Here is a 26,161-nt window from a genome sequence, read left to right on the forward strand (position 1 = left end):
ATAGGAACTGAGAAGTGGTCTGTGGTTACCACCTGCAGAACCACTCCTTTATTGGGGGTGTCTTGCTAATTGCCTATAATTTCCACCTGTTGTCTATTCCATTTGCACAACAGCATGTGACATTTATTGTCAATCAGTGTTGCTTCCTAAGTGGACAGTTTGATTTCACAGAAGTGTGATTGACTTGGAGTTACATTGTGTTGTTTAAGTGTTCCCTTTATTTTTTTGAGCAGTGTATATTTAATGGTGAGAAGGCAACAAAAGTGCCAAGGAATGGTAGTCCCGGATGTTGCGTATCGTGTTCAGCCAATCAGGTTGCAGCAGTCTGTTTACCCCTGGCTGAACGCAGGGAGCAACATCATGAAGTAGCATTAGCCACTCTAGCATGAGTGTGGAAAATGGTATTTCATAAAGAAAGTATGCATATTTTCCCCACTTTCTCACCATTAAATATAGTTAAGGAGGAAATTGACACCTTTGCAGCCTGAATAGAGAATGTTTTAGGTACAAACCGGTCCATGGGGGATACGCAGTTTCTCTGGACCCCAGTGAGGTTAGTTTATTTTTTTCAAGGTCTGACCCACTGGGCACAGACATCAATAATTTCATTGAAATTACGTGGAAACAAAGTTGAACCAGTTCAACCAGTGGGGGGGCGCTTTTTCAGTCACATTACTGAACCCAAGAAACAAACACTTAGCTTCCTAGTACATATGGAAATTAAAAAGGTTTCTGAATGACTTTTAGGAGGGTTACTGTCAACATGATGTATTAAATAAAAATAGGCCGATGTCAGGCACACGGTCCCTCAGTGCTCGGGGGCTGCGGGGTGTCTGGCTGCATACAACTCATTTGGACGGTGAAATGATTCAATATCACCATCTGCCCAGCCTTTGGGCTTCATGGCTCGCTGGTCTCGGACACCAATCAAAGACAGTGAGGTATCAAAGGAAGCATATCATTTATTAGTAGATGGAAATGTCATCCTTTCCAAGCCACATTTGCGCCCCAGGTCAATGGTTAAGTAAACTGCTCAGAACATTGCGGATAGAAATGTAATGAATAGAGCTGACGTGTAATTTTACAAGATGGAAAATCATATCTGCTCTACAAAATGCATGTTTATGATAATTACATATTGTATAACATTGCACACCTGAACAGACCACATAATTCTGGAAACTTAAGTTTACTTGCAGGGAATTGCTCTTGTAAACAGTTGGAAATGCTGTTTGATTGTCTAGTTAATGTCTAGCATAGTTGATAATACATTCACAGAAACGATTCAGTGTTTGAGGTCTATGCTGTATGTACTCTTATTTATTGGCCAATAAGAAACAACTTTTTGTTTCCACTTGGAAAACACATGTTTTCCTTTGCATGACTTAATGAACACGACCCAGGAATATATATTTTTTTAAGTTACTGCAAAATAGTTCATTTGAGCTCCTACACAACTTAGGGCTGGATTAAATGCATATCGCCGAAGTTCAGCTATATAGTATGCTTGAAATGTGAAGGTAATTTCCCATTGGGCCGACATACTGTATGCAGCAGCGTTTACCGTGAATGCAGTCTCCGCTAACACGGAACATTGCCTTTAAAATGTCAGTCAGTCTATGGATTGTATCTAACCCTCAAACGATTGGGTTTGTAAACTTTGCACAATGTGGTTCAGTGGTCTGTTTTTGATAGATTTGCATAGGCTTTACACAATCAACTGTCAGAAAGACAGATTACTCCTGTTTGCTAACACAGACGAGGTGTGTAGTTTTGTGCGAATGTAAATATTGCAACTAATGCATGTAGTGTAAACAATGTACATTTCTATAGAACACACAAGACAGACCCGTTTGTCACAGAAAAAGGTTTATTGAAAAATAAAGTTATATCCCACATTCGTCAAACTGAAAACAAAATATTTATTTTTTTGTACAGTCATAATTTAGTCCCAGAACAATCGTTGCTTTAGCTTTTCCATGATAGCTTAAAACAAGGTATAATGGATATGTATGAATGCAAATGCAGATTTGACAACGGAGACATTTCGATGTTGGGTTAAAGAGACTTAAGGAAATCTTCTCATGCCCATAACACATCGTTTTAGGACAAACAGAGGCTATTTATATTGGTTCTCAAGATCCCTCATTTATAAATAACCAATGAAAGTAAAGAAATAGTTGACAACATACTCTAAATAAGTCTGACTAATACAAGTAGAACAAGGCCACTGCCACAAAGAAGCAGATGCTTTCATATGCTATATTTTACCCCACTAAAAGCCTTCAGTAAACATGTCCACAATAGCATTAAGAGACATTTGTTTTAACCATCACCACTAAGTCCAACACATACAATTACTGTTTACCTTTACAGTTAATGTTATAAGAAACATTATCCATCTAGCAAACTATGAACTCAACTAACAATTTTCTCTGGCACTAGGTCTGGTAGATCTATTGGGCAGATACGATAAGCGGAGTCTAGTAATAACCATCAAAAGGCACGTCATGTACTTTTTATAACGGTAGCTTGGCTGCAGATCGTATTCACAAACGTAATAAAAACTGATCTGGACAGTACGGGAAAAAAAGCAAGGCATAAAACGTAAGTGACCATCTAAAAGACAACGTATCTATATTTACAAAATGTGCAAATGGTTTGCATTAAGATCTGAAAATAAAAACGTCACGAGGTTCTTGCTGGCATTTACAATAACAAATTAAAAGTGTGCGCTGCTTTTGTCAATGTAATCATCACCCCGAAAGCATAGTGATGAGAAGAGACGCCTGTCACTACTGTCCAGTCCAACACATTTCATCAGTGTCTAAGTGGACGGTCTCAAGGTGTGTCTGAATGACACCCTATTCCCTATATAGTGTACTACTTTTGACCAGTTTCTAAGTTTTTACATGGCCTTTTGCAGCCATGTTTCCAAAGCATTTGGATATCATCTTTGTAATTACTCATTCTCTCTCATCACTGTTGCTGGAGGGTGGAAACAGATTGGACAAACAACTCCCGTCTCATCCATCCACTTGAATATACACGTTATATTATTTTTCGATAAATAAAATGACCCTCTGTATAAAGAACTTTTCTATAAATAAAAAGAAACAATTCAGCAAACAGAGAAAGATCTGTATACAAAATAAATAAAAACTTAAAACCCATATGAAGACTATACAGTATTAGTAATATATTTTGTTTAACTTCAGTAAATAGGTTAAAGTAGTGCATTATTTCCATTCACAACAAGGATTACTAATTGAAACTTTTATTGACGCTTAAAAAAAAAAAATTGGCAGGCAAATTAGGATCCTAAACGATCTCCAAATGAAGGAAACAAGTCAACTAAAGTTGCAGGTGTTGCTCTGAAGAGCTAGAACTTACAGTACCGCCATAGAAATGACGTTTGTATGTGATCTTTCAGTCTAGTGTATACATAAATACTTATATCTAGAATACAAATATTCATGATCAATATATCTTAAATCATTTAGAATATTTTTCAGATAAATCTATTGTGGTCAAGGCAAGATTGATGTTTGATCTGCCTGGGTGACCTTCCCCACTACATCTCTGATGGTGTTCTACTGTTTACAGAACACTACCACACTATATAACCTGTGTCACACAGACTCCCTGTCAAGTAGCTATTGCATGTGACTGATCTGACCTCCTGATAATCATTTCTTGAAACATTTGATTGAAATTGATTCATTAAAAATTATGATTTTCATTGGCTACTGGCAATTATTTTGCACACACCTCTTTTCCCCAGCACATCCCAACTGGTCAGTCAGGTGTGTGTGTGGCAGTGAATGTGTGCGAGCTGAAAACTCAGCCTCTAGTCTGTACATCGGGAACATGAGGAGGGTCAATCTACCATGCAGGGCTACAGAGGAGCTATGGTGTACTGTGTGTATGTGAGCTGTAGTTGGGAATGACCACGAGAGACAATGCCTCAGGATTAAAAGTGATTTGCGATTTGGAACATTTAAAAATCAACATTATATCTACATCTGACCACTCCCCTGTCTAGACGCAACTATGGGGAGCGGTACAGTTACAGTGTAAAACTGGCTCTGATTCTTCTTCACACTAGCATTTCTTTTGGTGAACTTTGCCCTAGGTACAGATCTAGGATCAGCTTCCATTCCCCCAATCGTGACCTTAACCGTAAATAAGGGAAAGAAAAACTGACCATAGATCAGGATCTATGGGCAACTTTCCATTGGCACATACCATTCAGAATACATGCCCTGTGCATTGCTTCATCCTAAGTAGTATGCTAGTGTGGACATTGAGCCTTATTGCCTGGGACGACCGCTTATGGGTCTCCAGTGCAAACCTACATAGCCAAAAGAGTTCAAAGATAAAAGGGGACAGGGGGCAGAAAGGAAAGCATGCCGAGTGTGGCGACACACCAGCTCGTTGGTCCCACGATGTGACTACAAGCTTGGAGAGAGTGGGTGGATTCACTGGGCCACCGACTGCAGTACCACCCACTGCCACACAGCCTAGGGGCAGTAGGGAGCTCTGTTGCCATGCACTCCGCCTCAAATATACAGCGACTCCCATTTATTCAAGTAATTCAGGCCGATGCTGTACCCTCCTTTCCTCCTGCCCCGTGCCTTACTGAAAACTGTTTCATTGACATTCCTAGTTCCCAGATTATGTATATAGCTCACTGGCCTCTCTGTCCACCGTTTGAATTTCCAGTTTTCTGCCGATTCTGTGTCTGTCTGAAAGAGCTGATCAAAATGCCTTAAAAAGGTCAAAGTTCAGGCGATTAAAAACAGACATAAATAATACAAATGTCTCATGGTTGTGTAGTTCCCAGGCTGCTCTTCCTACAGAGGACTGGCTGTGGAAGGAGTTAGGCTGCAGGACTGCAGATGTGGAGCTAGGGGGAGGAGTCAAGCCGTCTGAGTGGTCATAGCTAGAGGTCCCCATCCCCCCATTTCCCTACAGCGCTCTGGAAGGGTACGGGGTCCAATCCACTCCAGTTCGATCCTCTCCACACACCCAGACAGACAGGGGCTATAGGCAGCCTTTGCACAGCGCCACCTGGCCCTTCATGTAGTCCCGGCAGGGGCAGACGCGTTTGAGGGAGGGGTGGGCGCCGGCACAGCTGAACAGCAGCAGGTCCGACTGGAAGACGCAGTGGTGACGTGTGTCGCTGTACGCAGGCACCACCGTGTCGCCCGACGACTCCACCGTCTGGCAGTCCATGCCAAACCTGAGACAAAATGGTAAATATGAAATTCTACTTTATTGTCCACACAGGGAAATGAATTATGCTGCCGGGAGTACATAAGACACAATACACAGAACAAAGACACACAAGTAAAAATGTATCTGTACATAAACATCTGGGATATCAGTCTGGACAGACAGATTGAGCATCACTGTGTCTGCTACGATGCACTGCAGCTCAAAGAGAAAATTCCTTTACTTGATCCCCATTTTTTAAAAATATTGAACCTTTATTTAACTAGGCAAGTCAGTTAAGAACAAATTCTTATTTACATTGACAGCCTACCCCGGCCAAACCCGGACAACGCTGGGCCAATTGTGCACCACCCTATGGGACTCCCAATCACGGCCAGATGTGATACAGCCTGGATTCAGCCATTACATTGAGTCCTGACGTCTCAATAACCACTCACTGCTGACACTGACGACTGAGTTTAATTTGAAATTGCTTAAGTTGACATTTGACAACTGCAATAAATGACGTTTCCCTCTGAGATCTATCATTTTGTCTCTGAAACTTTATAAAGGGAATAACTTGTGTGACCTCCAATGATCCAAATTCAGCACAGCAAAAGACCAGTATTGAATGTATATTTATGCTATACTGCCATCTGTTGGGTAGAAAGCAAAATGCATGTGCGAGTGCACATACAGGTTAAGGTGTACTGTATGTGCACACACTAACCGGGCCAGGTCTTTGTCCTTGTTGAGGTGCTGGAAGAAGGATGGCTCGCAGATGAGCTGCTCCTCCTGACACACCTGCTTACAGGAGCTCCCCGGCTCAGCCAGCTTCACCTGCAGAGCACTGAGGGGAGGCCACATCACCTGGCCATGGCAGAAATCCTAGAGAGAAAAGGAGAGACAGAGGAAAGGGTGAATGGGGGTGGGGGAGAGAAAGGGGGAGATGGGAAAGAGGGAAGGGTAACAGGAGGGAAAGAGAGCGAGAGAAACAGGGAGAGAGAACACTGGAGAGTTATATTAAAGTAATTTCACATTCAGTATTGAATAGTCAAAATACAAGAATGAGTGAATGAAACGCGGAACAGTTGCATAAAAAAATGACAACAGCTCATATTGTGATTGCACTGTAGACATTGCTGTAGCAATATCCATCTATAGGACAAATGGCACACTATTGACAGCTTGTTTGTTCACAGTGTGTAAAGTGACATTTCTCCCGAGACATATTTCCCCAGGGCTGGCACAGGACCCTTTTGGCAAATGACAAGTGTGCATAGGGACGTCTCTTCATGCAGACAGGCTCAATCAAATTTATTTTATAAAGCCCTTTTTACATCAGCAGTTCTCGCAAAGTGCAGCAAAACAGATGCAGAGGGAGGGAGACACCGAGAGAGCAACGGACACAGAGCCAAGTCTGTCACGACTCGAACTTTTAAAACTCTGCAAAAAGATACATTCAGAACCCAATCTGTCCACAGCCGATGAAGAGAGAAGCAGCTGCATGCTGTTGTCAGTAGCTACAAAGTCAACGCCAAGATAAGAACCTCATAGAAAGATGATATACCCTACAAGACAGAAATGTTATATGCATGGGCATGACAAATAGAGAGGAGGCCAGTTGGGCTCTAACCTGAAACAGGACGGCGTTCCTTTTTTCCAGTGAAAATGCACTGTAGAATACTTCAGAGGCTCTGATACCCTTTTCACACTAAGATACTTTCTTTCAATATTGTCCATTTTAGTAAGCCTCAGGGCATTAAAAGGGAGCCAAGCTGGCCCGTTAACATATCTTCAAATCAAATTTTATTTGTCACATACACATGGTTAGCAGATGTTAATGTGAGTGTAGCGAAATGCTTGTGCTTCTAGTTCCGACCATGCAGTAATATCTAACAAGTAATCTAACCTAACAATTTCACAACAACTACCTTATACACACAAGTGTAAAGGAATGAATAAGAACATGTACATAAAAATATATGAATGAGTGAAAGCCGAACGGCTTAGGCAAGATGCAGTAGATGGTATAGAGTACAGTATATACATATGAGATGAGTAATGTAGGGTATGTAAACATTATATAAAAGTCATTGTTTAAAGTGGCTAGTGATACATTTATTACATACATTTTTCCATTATTAAAGTGGCTAGAGCTGAGTCAGTATGTTGGCAGCAGCCACTCAATGTTAGTGACGGCTGTTTAACAGTCTGATGGCCTTAAGATAGAAGCTGTTTTTCAGTCTCTCGGTCCCCGCTTTGATGCACCTGTACTGACCTCGCCTTCTGGATGATAGCGGGGTGAACAGGCAGTGGCTCGGGTGGTTGTTGTTCTTGATGATCTTTTTGGCCTTCCTGTGACGTCGGGTGGTGTAGGTGTCCTGGAGGGCAGGTAGTTTGCCCCCGACGAGCCTTACGGTTGTGGGCGGAGCAGTTGCCGTACCAGGCGGTGATACAGCCTGACAGGATGCTCTCAATTGTGCATCTGTAAAGTTTGAGTGTTTTTGGTGACAAGCCGAATTTCTTCAGCCTTCTTCACTACGCTGTCTGTGTGGGTGGACCATTTCAGCTTGTCCGTGATGTGTACGCCGAGGAACTTAAAACTTTCCACCCTCTCCACTACTGACACCACACTTCGAGGGCCCTCACCTCCTCCCTGTAGGCTATCTCGTCGTTGTTGGTAATCAAGCCTACCACTGTAGTGTCGCCTGCAAACTTGATGATTGAGTTGGAGGTGTGCATGGCCACGCAGTCATGGGTGAACAGGGAGTACAGGAGAGGGCTGAAAACACACCCTTGTGGAGCCCCAGTGTTGAGGAACAGCGGGGTGGAGATGTTGTTCCCTACCCTCACCACCTGGGGCCGGCCCGTCAGGAAGTCCAGGACCCAGTTGCACAGGGTGGGGTCGAGACCCAGGGTCTCGAGTTTAATGACGAGTTTGGAGGGTACTATGATGTTAAATGCTGAGCTGTAGTCGATGAACAGCATTCTTACATAGGTATTCCTCTTGTCCAGATGGGTTAGGGCAGCGTGCAGTGTGATTGCGTCGTCTGTGGACCTATTGGGGCGGTAAGCAAATTGGAGTGGGTCTTGGGTGTCAGGTAGGGTGGAGGTGATATGGTCCTTGACTAGTCTCTCAAAGCACTTCATGATGACCGAAGTGAGTGCTACGGGGCAATAGTCATTTAGCTCAGTTACCTTAGCTTTCTTGGGAACAGGAACAATGGTGGCCCTCTTGAAGCATGTGGGAACAGCAGACTGGGATAAGGATTGATTGAATATGTCCGTAAACACACCTGCCAGCTGGTCTGCGCATGCTCCGAGGATGCGGCTGGGGATGCCGTCTAGGCCTGCAGCCTTGCGAGGGTTAACTTGTTTAAATGTTTTACTCACGTTGGCTGCAGTGAAGGAGAGCCCGCATGTTTTAGTAGCGGGCCGTGTCAGTGGCACTGTATTGTCCTCAAAGCGAGCAAAGAAGTTGTTTAGTTTGTCTGGGAGCAAGACATCGTGGTCCGCGACGGGGCTGGTTTTTCTTTTTGTAGTCTGTGATTGACTGTAGACCCTGCCACATACCTCTCGTGTCTGAGCCGTTGAATTGTGACTCTACTTTGTCTCTATACTGACTCTTAGCTTGTTTGATTGCCTTGCGGAGGGAATAGCTACACTGTTTGTATTCGGTCATGTTTCCGGTCACCTTGCCCTGATTAAAAGCAGTGGTTCGAGGTTTCAGTTTTGCGCGAATGTTGCCATCAATCCATGGTTTCTGGTTGGGGAATGTTTTAATAGACGCTGTGGGTACAACATCACCGATGCACTTGCTAATAAACTCGCTCACCGAATCAGCGTGTTCATCAACGTTGTTGTTCGACGCTATGCGGAACATATCCCAGTCCACGTGATCGAAGCAATCTTCAAGCGTGGAATCCGATTGGTCGGACCAGCGTTGAACAGACCTGAGCACGGTGCTTCTTGTTTTAGTTTCTGTCTATAGGCTGGGAGCAACAAAATGGAGTCGTGGTCAGCTTTTCCGAAAGGAGGGCGGGGGAGGTCCTTATATAAGTCGCGGAAGTTAGAATAACAATGATCCATGGTTTTGCCAGCCCGGGTCTTGCAATCGATATGCTGATAAAATTTAGGGAGCCTTGTTTTCAGATTAGCCTTGTTAAAATCCCCAGCTACAATAAATGCAGCCTCAGGATATGTGGTTTCCAGTTTACATAGAGTCAAATTAAGTTCGTTCAGGGGTGTCGATGTGTCTGCTTGGGGGGGAATATACACGACTGTGATTATGATCGAAGACAATTCTCTTGATAGATAATGCGGTCGGCATTTGATTGTGAGTAATTATAAGTCAGGTGAACAAAAGGACTTGAGTTCCTGTATGTTGTTATGATCACATCACATTTCGTTAATCATAAGGCATACACCCCCGCCCTTCTTCTTACCAGAGAGATGCTTGTTTCTGTCGCGCGATGCGTGAGGAAACCAGGTGGCTGTACCAACTCCGATAGGTTGTCTCGAGTGAGCCATGTTTCCGTGAAACAAAGAACGTTAGTGTCTCTGATCTCTCTCTGGAAGGCAACCCTTGCTTGGATTTCGTCTACCTTGTTGTCAAGAGACATCAGTAGTATGCTCGGGAGCGGTGCGCGATGTGCCCGTCTATGGAGCCTGACCAGAAGACCGCTCAGTCTGCCGCTTCGGCGGCGCCGAATGGGATCCGATCCATTTCCCTGGGTGGTGGGCTAAACAGAGGATCCGCTTCGGGAAAGTCGTATTCCTGGTCGTAATGTTGGTGAGTTGACGTTGCTCTTATATCCAATAGTTCCTCCCGACTGTATGTAAGAAAACCTAAGATTTCCTGTGGTAACAATGTAAGAAATAGGGACGCGAAGCGAGGCGGCCATCTCTGTCGGCGCCTGTAATCAAGAAGCATCTCGGAGTAGGAATACTGATCTTGGATCAGGTCACCCCTCTTATTTATGACGACGTAAAACATCAAACTGATCCTAGCACTCCTACTCTGAGATACTTTGTTAATATGGGCCCTGGCGCCAGTCTGCCTTAGCAAATCAGAAAGGCATAGTTAGCTAGCCTTTCCCTGCCTAAACCATGATAGAAATAAGCAGTGTAACAAAACTATGCTGATCTTGTTCCTGAACTGTACTTACTGGAAAGCAAGCCAAAAAAATGACAGTTGGGGTCGGCACAATTGTGTGAAAAGGCTCTGACTGCTGTACCGGAGAATGGAGAGGACAGTTATAGTACCTGATTCTCAATGAAGGCGTTGACTCTTTGCAGCATCCCCTCACAGGTGAACTCATAGGGCAGGTAGGGCTCGATCTGAGGTTTGAAAACACAGAGTCAGGCTAGAGCTGGACATAAAGCACTTATAGGCTGTAGAATGTCAGTCAGCTTGCTTAGAGTACATGCATGTGTCTGCTTCAGATGTGTCTATAGTGGGACAGGTACTGTAGTGGGTCAGTGAGAAAAGGAAAGGGGCTGAAGAGAGAGTGTGTACAGTATGTGTGTACGCGTGTCAGAACTCTCCAACCCTGACCGAGGCCGTCTAGACGGACACATTCCTGAAATTTATATACACACACACAACTACCTACAGTAGCGCCAAGGATATCAGCGAGAACTCAACACACACTATAGTCATTACGTTCTGTAGTCAACAGAGCAAAACTCAATGAGACAAACTACTGAGCTGCATCCTTGTTCTATCGAAACAACTTCAGATAAGGTGCTGTGAAACTCTGTAATTGGTCAACTAACCTTTGAGATCAATTTGTGATTGGTGGAATAACATTCTACATTCTCAGCCATAGAGAGCAGAGACAGAGGGTGCATGGTAAATGCCACCCTATTCCCTACATGATGCACTACTTTTGACCAGAACCTGAGCCCATAGGGCCCTGGTCAAAAGTAGTGCACTATAAAAGGGAACAGGGTGCCATCCAGAGAGAGAAAATGAAGCTGAGGGCTTTTGGTCTGGACACCATATGAGACACAGAAACCATATGAGACACGGTAGCCTTCTCTAATGAACAAACCCATTGTTCGGGCACCCCTGCAGAAGAACACGAGGTCAGTGTCCCCAATGGCACTGCATTCCCTAATCCTTATATAGCGCACTACTTTTGATCAGAGCCCATAGAGGAGCGCACTATATAGGGAATAGGGTGCCATTGGGGACACAACCACGAGGTCTGCTTTCCCCTGGACTTAAATATGCACGGGACCAGTGAGGGGAGAGAGAAAGAAAAGCTCTCACTTTGCTATTCTCAATTCATCTCTCTGTGAATTCATGTTATTCTTCTATTCTAACCAGGCCCCCTTGCAATTTGTGATCACGCTCTCTGCTTCCCTGACTGGTACAAGCGTATGTGTATCCGAGGCTTTAGGAAATGAGACTGGGAGAGTTTTCATTTCAGACTGTGCTAAAAGAATAGAAAGGAGAGAATGCGAGCAGGGAAACATGTATTATGCTTGTGTGGGTGTGTGTTTTAAGGGTACCTTCTGACTGAGGATTGAGCGGATGGCTCTCTCCACCTCTGCAGGGTTGTCGATGTTCACCGTCCACACGTGGGGCTGGCCAATATACACCTCAGCATATGGGTGCTGGGAGGTCAACTGCATGGGAACACATTTTTATTGAATTTCCTCAATGTGACTTCAGTATTGTCTGAGGTTGATGATTGATAGTGCACAATAATCTCTGGATAAGAGCATCTGCCAAACCTGCTAAATGATAAATATTCACGTTTTATATTTGAGTCATTTAGCAGGTTTGGCAGATGCTCTTATCCAGAGATTATTGTGCACTATCAATCATTGGCTAAAAACAGGATCAAACAAACACGACACAGTAGTTCACTTCAATAGGAGAGCATTGAAGTCAAGTCACATCACAAGAAGAACTATCGTGCACACGCTCAACAAACTAGACCCTATCCTTCAACAAACACCAGACTGACTTATTACGGAGGACCTGTCATGAATAAAAGAAAGGAGAGGTAGCAGCACAGAAGGGAATAGAGGACTAGGTTGTCTCTCTCCCTCACACACACATGCTTTGACTGGGGTCCATGGGCAGAGTGGCGCCTCTCACCTCTCTCAGGGTGGGCTTGCCCTTGAAGAAGTCTGTGTTCTTGCTGCTCTTGGGAGGGGTGAACTTGGGGTTGAGGAAGGCACAGCCATTGGCTATGGCCTCTAGAGGGGCGGGGCCTTCGTAGGGGAAGGACAGGCCAACAAACAGCTGTGGAGAAAAAGGGCATTACATTTACATTGACATTTAGCAGATGCTATTGTCCAGAGCAACTTACAATCAATGCGTTCAACTAAGTTAAGTAGGAAACAACAACTACATATCACAGTTATTGCAAGACCCCATCAGCAGAATCAGTGCCAGGAAGAAAAAACTATTGCAGGTGTGAGTGCGAGAAATATTTTCCTCTTCTGAGAAATAAGAGGAGACACCTCTTACTTCCTGGAATTCCCACAGCCTTGTCTTTGTTTGTTTCCTCTGCACCAGCAGCAGACGGCTTTTATTGTTTTTTAACCATCCCTAAGTGTTCTGCTATAAAACTGGGTCGTAAAAGAGGGCTTCTCCTGTCTTGCTTTTGTGTGGTCTCTGTGTGTGTGTGTGTCGGCCCAAGGAGGGGCTAACGAGGAGTTCACACACATGGTAGAATGAAAACGTGCACACACAGACAAACAATGACCAGAGGAGGAAGTAAGGGGTGTGGGTGTTGTTAGGGATGGTCTCTGGATATGAGACTGCTGACCTGTTTTTACTTGGGAAAAAAACATATGCATGCCAGGGATAAAATGTTAGTGACTGAATTAGTCAGTGGTCATTATTAATTATTATTAAAAAAATTACAAATAAATATATAGTAGCAATAAAGATCTGTATTAAAAAAGCGGAATATTGGCATAGCCAGACTGTAAATAAGTGTGTAATGTTTTATGTACTTAACATTGAAGCCATCTCGTTCAAGCACTACTTGGCATTGATACAAGTACAGCAGCTACAGCACTTGTATTACTCGTACTACTCGCACTTCTCGTGAAAAACAACGCTCATCGCACAAATACGGTCCTGTCATTGGAGAGAAGAGGCCATGCCAATCACCCCAACAAAGACACCACACACATACACAGAGGATAATAGAAAACCCATTGAGCTGGATGACCAAAGCAAATATCTGAGAGGCTCTTCTAACATGCTGGAACCAGAGGTGACTAGCCCGTGGAGCGTGCCACAATAATGTGTTTGTCTGAGGCCCCATTAGTAAAAAGAGAGCCATTGGCGCTGGGGTTGTTATAGCGGAGGGCCGGCGACGGCCACAATGGCTGGTCTGTGAGTCGGCGAGGGCCAGATCCCACCGGGTCAGTGCTGGCCCTGCCTGGGGAGACAGAGGGTCTCTTCAGTTCGGCCCACCGTTGGCAACACTGCTGTACATGGACTCTCCCATACCATCCCTTCTCTTCAGCCTATACCCATATCATCCTTTTCCTCAGCCACTGTACCTCACTACTCTCCTTAAGAGCGGGGTTTTGTTCCAGCCCTGCAGTAATACATCTACTTCATCTAATCATGGTCCAGTGTGAAATCCTTATCATGATTATTTAAAAATCAGGTGTGTTAGTGACGAGCTGGAGCAAAAGCCCGCAGTCCCAGGAGAGTAGCTCCCCGGAACCGGAGTTGGAGAACCCCAATGTAAACACTGAACAGCAGTGGGACAGACAGTAGATAGTATTGACTGCAGCTTTCAGCATTTTGTCAACAGGTGGCAGCAGAGGCTGACTGGTGGTGCTTACTCCCAGGCAAGACTGCAGCCCAGTGAGCCCATAGGCCTGACAAACAGCTGCTATTTATAGAGCAAACTCCTCTCAGACAGTGTAGTGTAGCATAGCACAGCATAGAATTGCACAGCATACAAAAGCATAGCGTAGCATATGCTAAATGGATATTGTGAGAAGGAATCTATAAAGGTGAGAAGTTGAGAGGCAACCAGGCTGTAAGTGCTTCAGATATCACTTAGAAAAGGTAGCTAGCGATGTGAAAGGGAAAAGTAGTGAATACAGTGACCTTCAATGAAATACTGTACTTGAACAACTTCAGAAGAAGAATGTGGTCATATGCCAGTATAAAGAAGGCAGAGACCTAGGAGAGAAAAGCCAGTGATCCAGCACTAAATACTGCAGAATAATGTATCACATTGGACTGTTATTTCCACAGAAGGGCACTTTTGCAATAGCATGGTTCTGGAGTGAAGTTTCCCCTAATAACAGAATAGATGCTTGCAAGCGTGTTACTGTACTATGCTGTGCACTGGACAAATAAACTCAGATTTGATTTTGTTCTAGGGTCAGCTTACCCTCCCTGAATCTTAACCATAACCATTAGTGGGGAAAATGCAAAACTGATCCAAGATCAGAATGTAGGGCCAACATCACCCTACTCCAGACCAATGCTTCATCTTGGACTGTTATTTCAATAGAAGGGCACTTTGCCATAGCATGACAGAGGAGATGAGCTGAACACATTTAACTGGTCTGAGGGATAGGCTGGCTATGCAAACAACCCATGGTTAAACCGTCTTCCCTGTGTGGAATGAGCAAATTGCATGTAGAGCGGGAGGACAATAATTGTAGCCTACTGTACTTCATTCTAGGTACAAAATTCTGTCTCTCAAGTCATAAAGAGATAATTAGGACCTTAGATCCAATGAAAGCGGGACAACATGGGCCCCGTCTTCGATACAGTTGTAAACGCAAGTTAGTGTACGTTTTAGGAGATTTAGTATTTAATTAGGATCCCCATTAGCTACAGCCAAAGCATTCAAATCAAATGTTATTGGTCACATACACGTGTTTAGCGGATGTCATTGCGAGTGTAGCGAAATGCTTGTCTTAATACCAATGCCATATAATATTATACTAGGGTAGTATAATGCTGGTTCATTGCCAACTCAATACAGTGCCTTCCACCCCTGCCCGGTTTTATACTGTATCTATGTATTACACGTCGTTCTGCCAAAAATCTCGTGGGAGCAATTAACACAAGCAATCTGTTAGCAGGTAAATGCTTTATTCATAAAGTGGAGCAGGGAGGAAAGCGTGGCTGGGAAACACCTTGCCTCGTTCTTCTTGTTATCTCAATAACACAATGCTGCTGCTAAACAGGTCTGAATTTATAGTGATTCATTAGCGCTCCCTCCGGGCTTCCAAACACCAGGTTAATGAGAAGATCTTGAAGATCTCCTCCCCTCTCTCCCTCTCCAACCAAAGATCTCCTCCACACTCTCTCCCTCTCCTTCCAAAGATCTCTGATCACTCTCTCTCTTCAAGCCTGACTCTTGCTAGTTTGATTTCCAGATTTTCCACAGTTTCTCCCGACAGGCTTGCACATAATCACAGCCTCTTTTCAGACTATTTAGGACAGTTACAGCCTGGCCCCAGATCTATTTGTGTGCACCACCATATGAGTGGGCTATACAGCAAAAACAGAGCAGTTGTGTGGCTTGAAAACAGGCAGTGTGGTTGGAGCTTCAGAGGGTCGTTGGGCTATACAGCGCAAACAGACCTGGGACGAGTTGTGTGGCTAGAAAACAGGCAGTGTGGTTGGAGGTACTTCAGAAGAAGTGAACCTTGAGCAGTTGCATTGTGTCACGAGCAGTGGCAGGTCTGGGCATGACATGAATGGAGGCCCTGGCTAGCATACGGCCCTGCTGAGGCACTTTGGCTGAGATCACTATGACTAATGAAGTGCTGAGAGATCCTGACACTCGCCTTGACACTTTGAGCGACGTCTTTATGGCAGTGACATCATACACCATCCACTCACTGCGATGCATAGTGAAGTCACGGGGGGTGTCGCACTCCCAACAAACAGAGTGTCTGTATGAACGTCTTAGAACACTTATTGTTGTCTTTTTTCGTGAGTTTGTGTACATGCTGTGCATTGACAAACCAACTTTCCATCGGGGATAAATAAAGTATTTCTTATCTTATCAGGAACCAAGGCTTTTTTTTATGAGCAATCACGTCACTCTTAGCAATGATTTGGTACCTATGCCCCCGAGTCCTACAGTGTGGCAAGTGTGGTTCCTCTCGCTAGGGCAGGATTCTTCAACTCTGGTGTGTGTGTGTGTTTGCAAGCTCTCACCCGGTGTGTTTGTGTGCGTGTGTGTTGCTCTCACCTTGGTCTCCCTGAGGAGGAACTGCAGGTCACGGCCGCTCAGGATGCCGTAGTTTCTCACGTAGCTGGGCAAGTGCACAGTGCTGGTACCGTGCACAGTGGCGTGCACCTCCGTGTAGGTGTGGATGATGTCAAGGTAGGTCTTCTTGTCCTGAAACACACAGTAAGAAAACCACCAGTCAGTGAGACCCTACTACTGTACATATTGTAGTTCACACTGTGTATTGTACACAGTACATAACCTGGCCTCATCCATAGAGCTCTACGTTGATGTTGAGATTCTCAGAACAGGATTAAAGGAAACAAAGTATTATATTGTTATTGTATCTGGGACTCTGCCTCTAATCTGCAATGTACTCTTAAAAGTGGATGACACACAGACAACATAAAAACAATATCTGGTAACACTTAACTTAAATGCTGACAGGTAATGCATTATGATGTGGTTATAACGCATTGTAAGACTTGCATGGTCCCTTATGTCTTATTACCGTCTCCTTAAAATTATTTGGATTAAATAACAGCCATAACCTATTATGAGGCCTACTATAAGACATCATAAAGGTTCATACATGCTTATAACAATTCCCTCAAACTGGAAATGACTAGACTATTACAGCTGAGAGTAACACAGGAAATTATGTCAGGCAAGGAGCTCATTGCTGATAAGAGATGGCTCCTCGCTGGAGTAAACTGACTCAAAACACTTTCGAGCAAAACAAACGGAGAGAGTACTGTTGGATCAACGTGATCTCTCGCAAACAAAAGGGAGATAAGCAGAGAGCTCTGCGTCCCAAATGGCACCCTATTCCCTATAACGTGCACTCCTCTTGACTAGGGCGCATAGGGCTCTGGTCAAAAGTAGCGCACTATGCAGTAGGGAAAAGGGGACGCAAAAATACGTTTCAGGGAGAATGATGATGGAAACTAGTATCCACTGAGAGATGAAAGATGACTCATGCCTTAATTTCCTTCTCATTATCAAAACTGTAATCATGGATATTCATTGGGTTGGCGGCAATATACAGTAAACATTTTTTTTTAAAAGACAATATTATTAATTCGATTTGAGAAATCTTGATAATAACACTTTAGGTAGGTCTAATGTTTGCAACAATTTCCTGAGCCGTCATACCTAAATGCTTTGAATGGAGAACATTCCTAAAGTAGACCATCAGGTCGGCTAGTACTCCTCAGGCATATTTGTTCACTGCACTGCTCATAGAAAGACAAATGCAACAGTGAAGGATAGGATTCAGGAGACAGCAGACAGTGGGAGGTCGATAACCAGTTTGATCAAGCATCGATTGTGACATCCTCCCCGGAGAAACCCCTAATGGTAGGCTGCGGCAGGGCTGCCGTTTAAACTGAAGCTAGGAACAAGAGACTGGAACAGCTGCTTTCCTCTCACCCACGCACGTACATCCTTCCAAGCAGCCCCCAGGTGTGCTCAGATAGTGGCAAACTGCGCTGGCACCACTCATTAGCAAGTCACTGCTGTCTGGGAAAAGGATTGAATGTAGGAGCATTCGGCAGTGTGTGGTGGTATCCAGCTTTTAAGAGAATGGGTTCACACACATCCAGGCCACGGAAGTTAAAGAATGCACATTCTCTATGACCTGGTTACAGCAACAACCATCTCTTCACGTTAAAAACTAACAATAGTGATACAAACATTCAAACAGTCACACCTTTTCCCCAAGTCTCCGACTCCTATACAAATGAACCTGCCAAGGCAGCCATTTCTGCCTGAAAGCTAATTATTTCTAAGCAAAGCAGGCTGGTACAGAGTAGAGGCCTTTTCAGATCCCGAAATTGAGATCAGAACCGAATTGGATACGCAAATTTCCAACCCGACAGGATCTGATCATTTAAAAAAAATCTGTTTCGAATACGTGTGGACCAGATCTTGCCCTGCAAGTCAGCACATTTTTTGGGGTCTTGTCTGGCAGTGAACATGTATTTTCAGTTGTAGGCCTATCTAAAATAATTTATTTGTGGTGTACAGCTTAGTATTTTCCTAATGACGTCCCTATAGTTGATTTAAACTAAAGGCAGGTTTATAGCCTGTTTGACCAGGAAGCCTACAATTCAAATAGGCTACGGAAGGATGGAGTCTCCTGCATTCCCACTAATTGCGATTTAAGGGAACATGTCGGCCTACCGTCCGGAGAGTTAATTAAAGATTCATAATTGAAGAGAGACGTTGTTCTGATATTTCTTATTCCATGCCTTACACAATCAATAAATTGGCAGCCTTTCAACATAAGGCTACAATATTTTCTGTCGATAGGCATAGGTTATCAGTGTACCACACAAGCACACACATGCACACAACATGAGCAGATTAACTTGGTCAAAATGTTTCTTTATTAAAGACTGTGTCGGTAACTCTGCATTATAGTCTAACCTATTTTGAGCAAAAGCCCTGAAACTAGGGTACGCTGACAAATAGCTTATCACTCGAGTCAATTAATATTAGTTAGCAAACTGAAAGAAAATAGCAAAATAGCCAACTAAATAGGAGAGCCCACATTTTTTAAATGTTTATCGCTCAGGTCTTACAAATATGGGTAACCCTTTTCTTCTCCATATACACAATGTGCATAAATGAGGCCCATACAACAATTTGCCTGTTGGTCTTTACTCCCTTTCATTCAGTTTCTTCTTCACATCAGCAAAAAACAACTCCATGTTTCAGAAACTCACTCTATGTAGCCTTTGGGGCAGCAGGTAGCCTAGTGGTTAGAGCATTGGGCCAGTAACAGAAAGGTTGCTTGCTCGAATCCCTGAACTGACGAGGTAAAAATCTGTCGTTCTGACCCTGAGCAAGGCAGTTAACCCACTGTTCCCCGGGTGCCGAAGAAGTGGATGTCGATTAAGGTAGCACCCCGAACCTCTGATTCAGAGGGGTTGGATTAAATGCGGAAGACACATTTCAGTTGAAGGCATTCAACCCTTTCCCTATAGGCTAATCACTATTTTCCGCTGCGTCCTTCTCCTCTCCCACAATAGTAGCCTATTTAACCCGCAGTGGCTCGTTTTCATGAAGCGAAAATGCAGTTTTGACCCCAAATTATATTTTGACATATTTGGTTAGATGAAAGGGGACCCACTGATAATCATTTAAGATAATAAAACGTAAATGTATGAAATGTGCATTTGTTGTTCAGGAACTAAACTCTTCAAATATAATTTAGGATCTGGTCAGTATTTCACATATTTTCACACAGGGATCTGAGGTTTAACTACAACATTCTGGATCCCGGGTCGGATCAAAGGTAAATCGGGTCGGGTAGATCCGTGAAGACCTTTAGCACAGAGTAGTAGCTATGTCTCCAGCATCCTTTGACCTTCTAAGTCCAACACAAATCAATATTATAAACAACAGTCTAACTACCATACAAATCAATATCTTAGACAACATTCCCCCCAAAAATTCTATGACAATCCATATTCTAAACATTCCAAAAACAAATCAACCTGCCTACAAGCTAATTCTTTCTGAGCAAAGCAGGCTGATACAGAATGTCTCCAGCGCACACAGCATCCTTTGTTAGCTTTAGGAACAGGAAGGAGAACAGTGGAGTGACTACAGTACATCAGGCTCTCCTTTGAGTGTGTCTTACACAGGCCAGTCGCCCGGCCCCTAGGGATGCCCTATCAGATGCCTCCTGGCAGCCTGTTGTAATGGGAGCCTTAGAGTCTGAGTCCCAAATGGTGCACCCTATTCCCTATCTAGTGCACTACTTTTGACCAAAGCCCAATAGGCCTTGGTCAACAGTAGTGCACTATAAAGGGAATAGGTTGCCATTTGGGACTAGAGCAGAGATCCAGGCAGGGTGGACATGGCTACCTGTAATTAAATGGTGAAATGTCTACTCTCTAATATGTGTACCCCAGAGAGCTGGGGCTTGGATGGAGGGTTAGAGGAAGGTTACGGTAGAAGAGTGGAGAGTAGGAAGGAGTGGATTGTGTACACACACACACACACGAATGGCAAAAGTATGGAAATGGTGATGATGATATATGATTACAACAGTGAATCCCACAAAGTTACCGCAGTGCAGACTGATTGTTCATTCTCAGTGCCATGCCTATAAGGGGGTGAGGGCGGTTTAGGCCAGTAGTATGGCTACAGGCTAGGGCTTGGCTGTTTGTAGTCTAGCCCAAGCTGTCACAGAGAGAGGGGTACAGTAATATTCCCCACCGCTCCAGACTGCAGCCCTGACTGTCACATTAGACAGTCACAGAGCTGTTCCCCTGAGGCCTGCAGCTCAGTCTGGCTCCAACGGGGAGGGACAGTGACAAAGACCCACAGTAACATTGATGGCACCTGACGGGGGCTGCAGTGTGTGTGACCTGGATTCAAATACTATTTGGGGTATTTCAATTATTTTCAAAAGACATTTCGAAGTAAGTATTTGGATATTTTAGTATTTGAAGTAAGTCATATTGGAATGTATTTGGGAATACACTTTGAAAGTATTGGCATGTATTTGTCTGTGCATTTTTAAATACAAATATTTAAATACTCCATGCATTTGAACCCAGGTCTGTTTGGTCATAGGGGTATTTGAAGTAACGTATTTGGAAACAAGTATTTCAAAATAGTTTTAAATAGTAGGCTATATTTAAAAATAATAATTTGGCCACATTTGAAAAATACTCAAATACCCAGAAAATAAGTATTTCAAATACAAATGTACTTGAACCGGGGCGGAACTTTCACTAGGGACGAGGGGGTCATGTCCACAGGTCTGCTGTCGGTGTGTGAGGCCTGGTGTTTGCTGTATAGCAACAATATAGCTTACACTCTCTTAACTGGTTTGGTTTATTAAATGACTGGAGGGTCACTCATACCTTCTGTGCTGTTATTCTGAGAACTCCAGTCAGTTGAAACATGTAAAGCGTTGGTTGAGGATGGACATCACAAAAAAGGCATAAGCTATGTATACGTGAAGATATCATACAGCTAGGCCTATTTTCTCAAGATGGATACGGTTTTTGATACATCTTCATTTTTGATTAGCGTAACTATTTTCTTACGACAAATGTTTGTGATAAATGTGTGTGCATGCTTTCTAGTTGGTCTTGATCTGTAGTCTTGGATGGATTCAGTTATTTTTTGTCAAATATCTACACAAAATACTCTATACAGTCAAAGTGGAAGAAAAATAAAACACTGCTATATCTTGATAAAATAAGTATTTACCCCCTTGAGCCAATACATGTTAGAAACACCTTTAGTCTTTTGGGGTAAGTCTCTAAGACTGTGGATTGTGCAACATTTGCCCATTATTATTTAATCAAAATTCTTCAAAGCTCTGTCAAGTTGGTTGTCTTGCCATAGATTTTCAAGCAGATTTAAGTCAAAACTGTAAAATCGGGCCACTCAGGATCATTCACTAGAAAAAGCTAGAAAAGCAAAGGAGGGGAGGAAAGGAGGAAAGGAAAGGGAGATATCATAGGAGGAAAGGGATCTAGAAAAGAAAATTATGAAAGGGATCTAAGAAAGGAGGAAAGGAAATGATGTAGGAAATTAAAGCTAGAAATGGAGGAAAGGAGAGTCATCTCCTGCTTAGACCGAGGGTGTCCTAATATGGACACTATAGCCACATTTGTGGATTGTACAACATAAAACCAGTAGAAAAGAGAGTCTGAAAATTCTGTTAACAACAAATACAGATCCACAAGCAAATTTGTATGTGTAATTGCACATGCCACAGTTGTAAATTGTCCTGCTGAAAGGTAAATTCATCTCCCAGTGTCTGCTGGAAAGCAGACTGAACTAGGTTTTCCTCGAGGAGTTTGCCTGTGCTTAGCTCCATTCAGTTTATTTTTTATCTTGACACCCCCCCAGTCCTTAATCATTACAAGCATACCCATAACATGATGCAGCCCCCACTGTGCTGGAAAATATGGAGTGTGGTACTCAGTAATGTGTTGTATTTGCCTAAAACATAACACTTTATATTCAGGACAAAAAGTGATTTGCTTTGCCACATTTTTTGTAGTACTACTTTAGTGCCTTGTTGCAAACAGGATGTATGTTTTGGAATATTTGTATTCCGTACAGGCTTCCTTCTTTTACTATGTCAATTAGGGTAGTATTGTGGAGTAACTACAATGCTGTTGATCCATCCTCAGTTTTCTCCCATCACAGCCATTAAACTCTAAATGTTTTAAAGTCACCATTGGCCTAATGGTGAAATCCCTGAGTAGTTTCCTTCCTCTCCGGCAACTGAGTTAGGAAGGACACCTGTATCTTTTTAGTGACTGGGTGCATTGACACACCCTCCAATTGCCAAGAGTGTGCAAAACTGTCATCCAGGCAAAGGGTGGCTACTTTGAAGAATCTGTTTTTGGTTACTACATTATTCTATATGTGTTAGTTCATAGTTGATGTCTTTACTATTATTCTACAAATGTAGAAAATAGTAAAAATAAAGAAAAACCCTTGAATGAGTAGGTGTGTCCAAACTTTTGACTGGTACTGTATATTTACCAAATTAAGAGTTGAATCTCACTCCATAAAAGGTTCTTAAAAGAACATTATTCCAATTCAGTGTGTTTCTGGAATGAGGACACGCTGGTTTATTGTAAGTAACTAATACCTTCTGTGTTGTTTTGTTCAGAGAAATCCTGTCAATGTGTGTGTTTGTGTGAGAGTGTTTGTGTGAGTGTGTGCGCTAGTGTGCAAACACGAGTATGTGTGTGCGTGCAAGCACTGTGTGCCTCCCACCTTTAAATGAAAACTGAGGGACATTGACCCGAGGACCAAGATAATGAAGACAACATGATGTCAGGCTGACTTTGGTGAGGAAGCTGATTCACTGCCCTCCTTAGCCTTTATGGGGAGTAGTATTAGGGAAATAATCAAACCAGTACATCAGCTTGGGGCAGATGATCAAAACGAGAGAGGAGAGGTTTTTATTACATTGTAAATCACCTGGAAAAGTATGTGTGTGTGAATGTGTTCTGGGGTTGGGTTAAATGCGGAAGACACATTTCAGTTGAATACATTCAGTTGTATAACTGACTAGGTATCCCCTCTTTCCCTTTCTGAGGTTTTGTACTGTTTGACAAGACTGCGTTAGCCCATTGAGCTAAGCCTAAGAGGCCCTCGTGTTATGCAGGGCTCACCAGCATGTGCTGGGATACTGGGGTAGATTATTCTGGCAGTGGAGAGAACCTACCAAGTGTGAATACAACCCATGTACTCTCACAGGGGCAATATGACCTTACGCTAAATCATTTGTAATGGGTTATGAGCTTCATTGAATCCAATTAAAATAGAACCGCAGAGGCACAGGAGAGGAGCACTTCTTTGGTTTATAGTCAATCCATGAGTTGCTCTTTGATCACGGGATGAAATACTATAGAACAAAAATAAGTTGATGCTGGATAGTAAACAATGTAAAATATTTGATTACTTCTGGAAGTTTGTTTGCACAAAGGCTTTTCCAGCATTATTCACTATCCAGCATCAACTTATTTTTGTTCTAGAAAATAGAACTGCCTTCAAATGTAGAGAATCACGGCCCTTGGAATCTCCAGATACCGTATCTTGGTAAGTTTGTAAGTCTGTTCCTGAATCATCAGTCATTTGTTCTTTTTATTTAACTAGGCAAGTCAGTTAAGAAGAAATTCTTGTTTTACAATGACGGCCTACGTCGGCCAAACCCGGACGACACTGGGCCAATTGTGGGCTGCCCTATGGGACTCCCAATCACGGCCGGTTGTGATACAGCATATATATATATATATAAATAAAGTGAGTTTTTCTGTACAGCTAGAAGAATATGTGTGGGTTTGTTTGTAAGCCTGTGTATTTGTACGTGCTCACGCTAGTGTATGCGTCCTAGTGTGTCTGTGTGTGTGAGTGGCTCAGTGAGGAAAAATATGTCAAGGTTACATTGATGGATCTTTGTGCACTGGGAGGACTGTGGGCGCTGTCTGTCAGCCAACATTAGCATTTCAAACACCAGTGTCATCCTCCCCTGATCTAAGGCCAGGGGCCCTGTGTTTCTTTTTTATATCCCTCCCTCCCTCCCTCCAACTTTCTCTCTCCATCTCCATGTTCACACCCTCCCGCCGTCTCTCCTTCCCTACCTCTCCATCTTTCTCTCATCCACCCTCTCTCTGTCTATATTCTCACCGCACTTTCTATACTGAATAAAAATATAAACGCAACATGTAAAGTATTCATGAGCTGAAATAAAAGATCACAGAAATGTTCCATATTAACACAGCTTATTTCTCGCAAATTTTGTGCACAAAATTGTTTTAACCCTGTTAATGAGCATTTCTCATTTGCCAATATAATCCATCCATCTGACAGGAGTGGCACGTAGTTTTTAGAGAATTTGGCAGTAAATCCACCCGGACTAAAAAAAAACACACCAGCCCAGGACCTCCAAATCTGTCTTATTCACCTGCTGGATCGTCTGAGACCAGGCACCAGGACAGCTGCTGAAACTGAGGAGTATTTCTGGCTGTAATAAAGCACTTTAGTGGGGAAAAACTGGGCCTGGCTCCCTACTGTGTTGTCCTATGCACTCCCAGGACCACCCATGGCTGCACCCCTTCCCAGTCATGTGAAATCCATAGATTAGGGCCAAATGAATTACGTATATAAACTGTAACTCAGCAAAATCGTGAAATTGTTGCATGTTGCACTTATATTTTTGTTCAGTATATATGGTTTGCATACAATCACTCTCTCGTGTATTCAATTACTCACACAGCCTCAACCACCTAATCTCACAAGAGTCAAACAACTGCTGTTTCAGAGTGCGCAGAGCCGCAGCCAACAGTCACCCTTCATTCTTCCTCGGTGAGTGTGCTCGGCTCAAGCCGGGTTGCCATGGCAACGGCTCCTTGAGAGGCCTGCTTTTTGGCTGCTTGGTTATCACCTTCCCTCTCCTACTTCAAACATGTCTGTGACTGTTCGAGACGACCTGGTAGATTCAACCAGTTTGCATTGCAGCTCTTGGGCAATGTTGGTGGTTTTGTTTAGGGCTATTAACCTGAGGGTTGCTGCTTCGCATCCCACGGCTGACCTGGACAATGTAAAGGGAGTGAGCCAGCAGCCAAAGGCATCAGTATCCCATGTGCTACCTACTGCCGTTGTGCACTTGAGGAGTAAGACATTTAAGTGATAATGCCAGAGAAGCCAGTGTTTGGAGGATATATTGGCACAAGTGTTGTTAGACCCAAGTTAGTCGAGGGCCGGCCAACCGTGCCAATATATTCTAAACAAATTAATTCAAAATGAAAAGCTGACATGTTTTGAGTCAATAAGTATTCAACCCCTTTGTTATGGCAAGCCTAAATAGGTTCAGGGGTAAACATTTGCTTAACAAGTTACATAATAAGTTGCATGGACTCACTGTGTGTAATAGTGTTGAACATGATTTTTGAATGACTACCTCATCTCTGTACCCCACACATACAGATAATTGTAAGGTCCCTCAGTCGAGCAGTAAATTTCAAACACAGATTCAACCACAACGACCAGGGTTGTTTTCCAATGCCTCGCAAAGGGCACCTGTTGGTAGATACGTAAAAATAAAAAAAGCAGACATTGAATCCCTTTCAGCATGATGAAGTTATTAATTACACTTTGGATGGTGTATCAATATACCCAGTCACTACAAAGATACAGGCCTCCTTTAAAACAGTAACAGAGTTTAATGGCTGTGATAGGAGAAAACTGAGGATAGA

General features: G+C 43.3%; 1 protein-coding gene across 1 annotated transcript in view; it reads right to left on the bottom strand.

Annotated features, from left to right (window-relative positions):
* Window positions 1–1,849: 1,849 nt before the first annotated feature.
* The window catches only part of LOC106574313 (alpha-1,6-mannosylglycoprotein 6-beta-N-acetylglucosaminyltransferase A), a 117,833-nt gene continuing 93,521 nt past the window's right edge, over window positions 1,850–26,161 (bottom strand). Inside the window, exons 12-17 of the mRNA XM_014150150.2 lie at window positions 16,434–16,583; window positions 12,335–12,481; window positions 11,740–11,856; window positions 10,486–10,560; window positions 5,948–6,105; window positions 1,850–5,245 (exon numbers count right to left, since the gene is read on the bottom strand). Coding sequence (XP_014005625.1) covers window positions 5,047–5,245; window positions 5,948–6,105; window positions 10,486–10,560; window positions 11,740–11,856; window positions 12,335–12,481; window positions 16,434–16,583 — 846 coding nt within the window. The 3' untranslated portion in view covers window positions 1,850–5,046. The remainder of the gene's footprint in view (window positions 5,246–5,947; window positions 6,106–10,485; window positions 10,561–11,739; window positions 11,857–12,334; window positions 12,482–16,433; window positions 16,584–26,161) is intronic.

This window comes from Salmo salar, chromosome ssa16, assembly GCF_905237065.1.
Source record: "Salmo salar chromosome ssa16, Ssal_v3.1, whole genome shotgun sequence".
NCBI classification, from domain to species: Eukaryota; Metazoa; Chordata; class Actinopteri; order Salmoniformes; family Salmonidae; genus Salmo; species Salmo salar.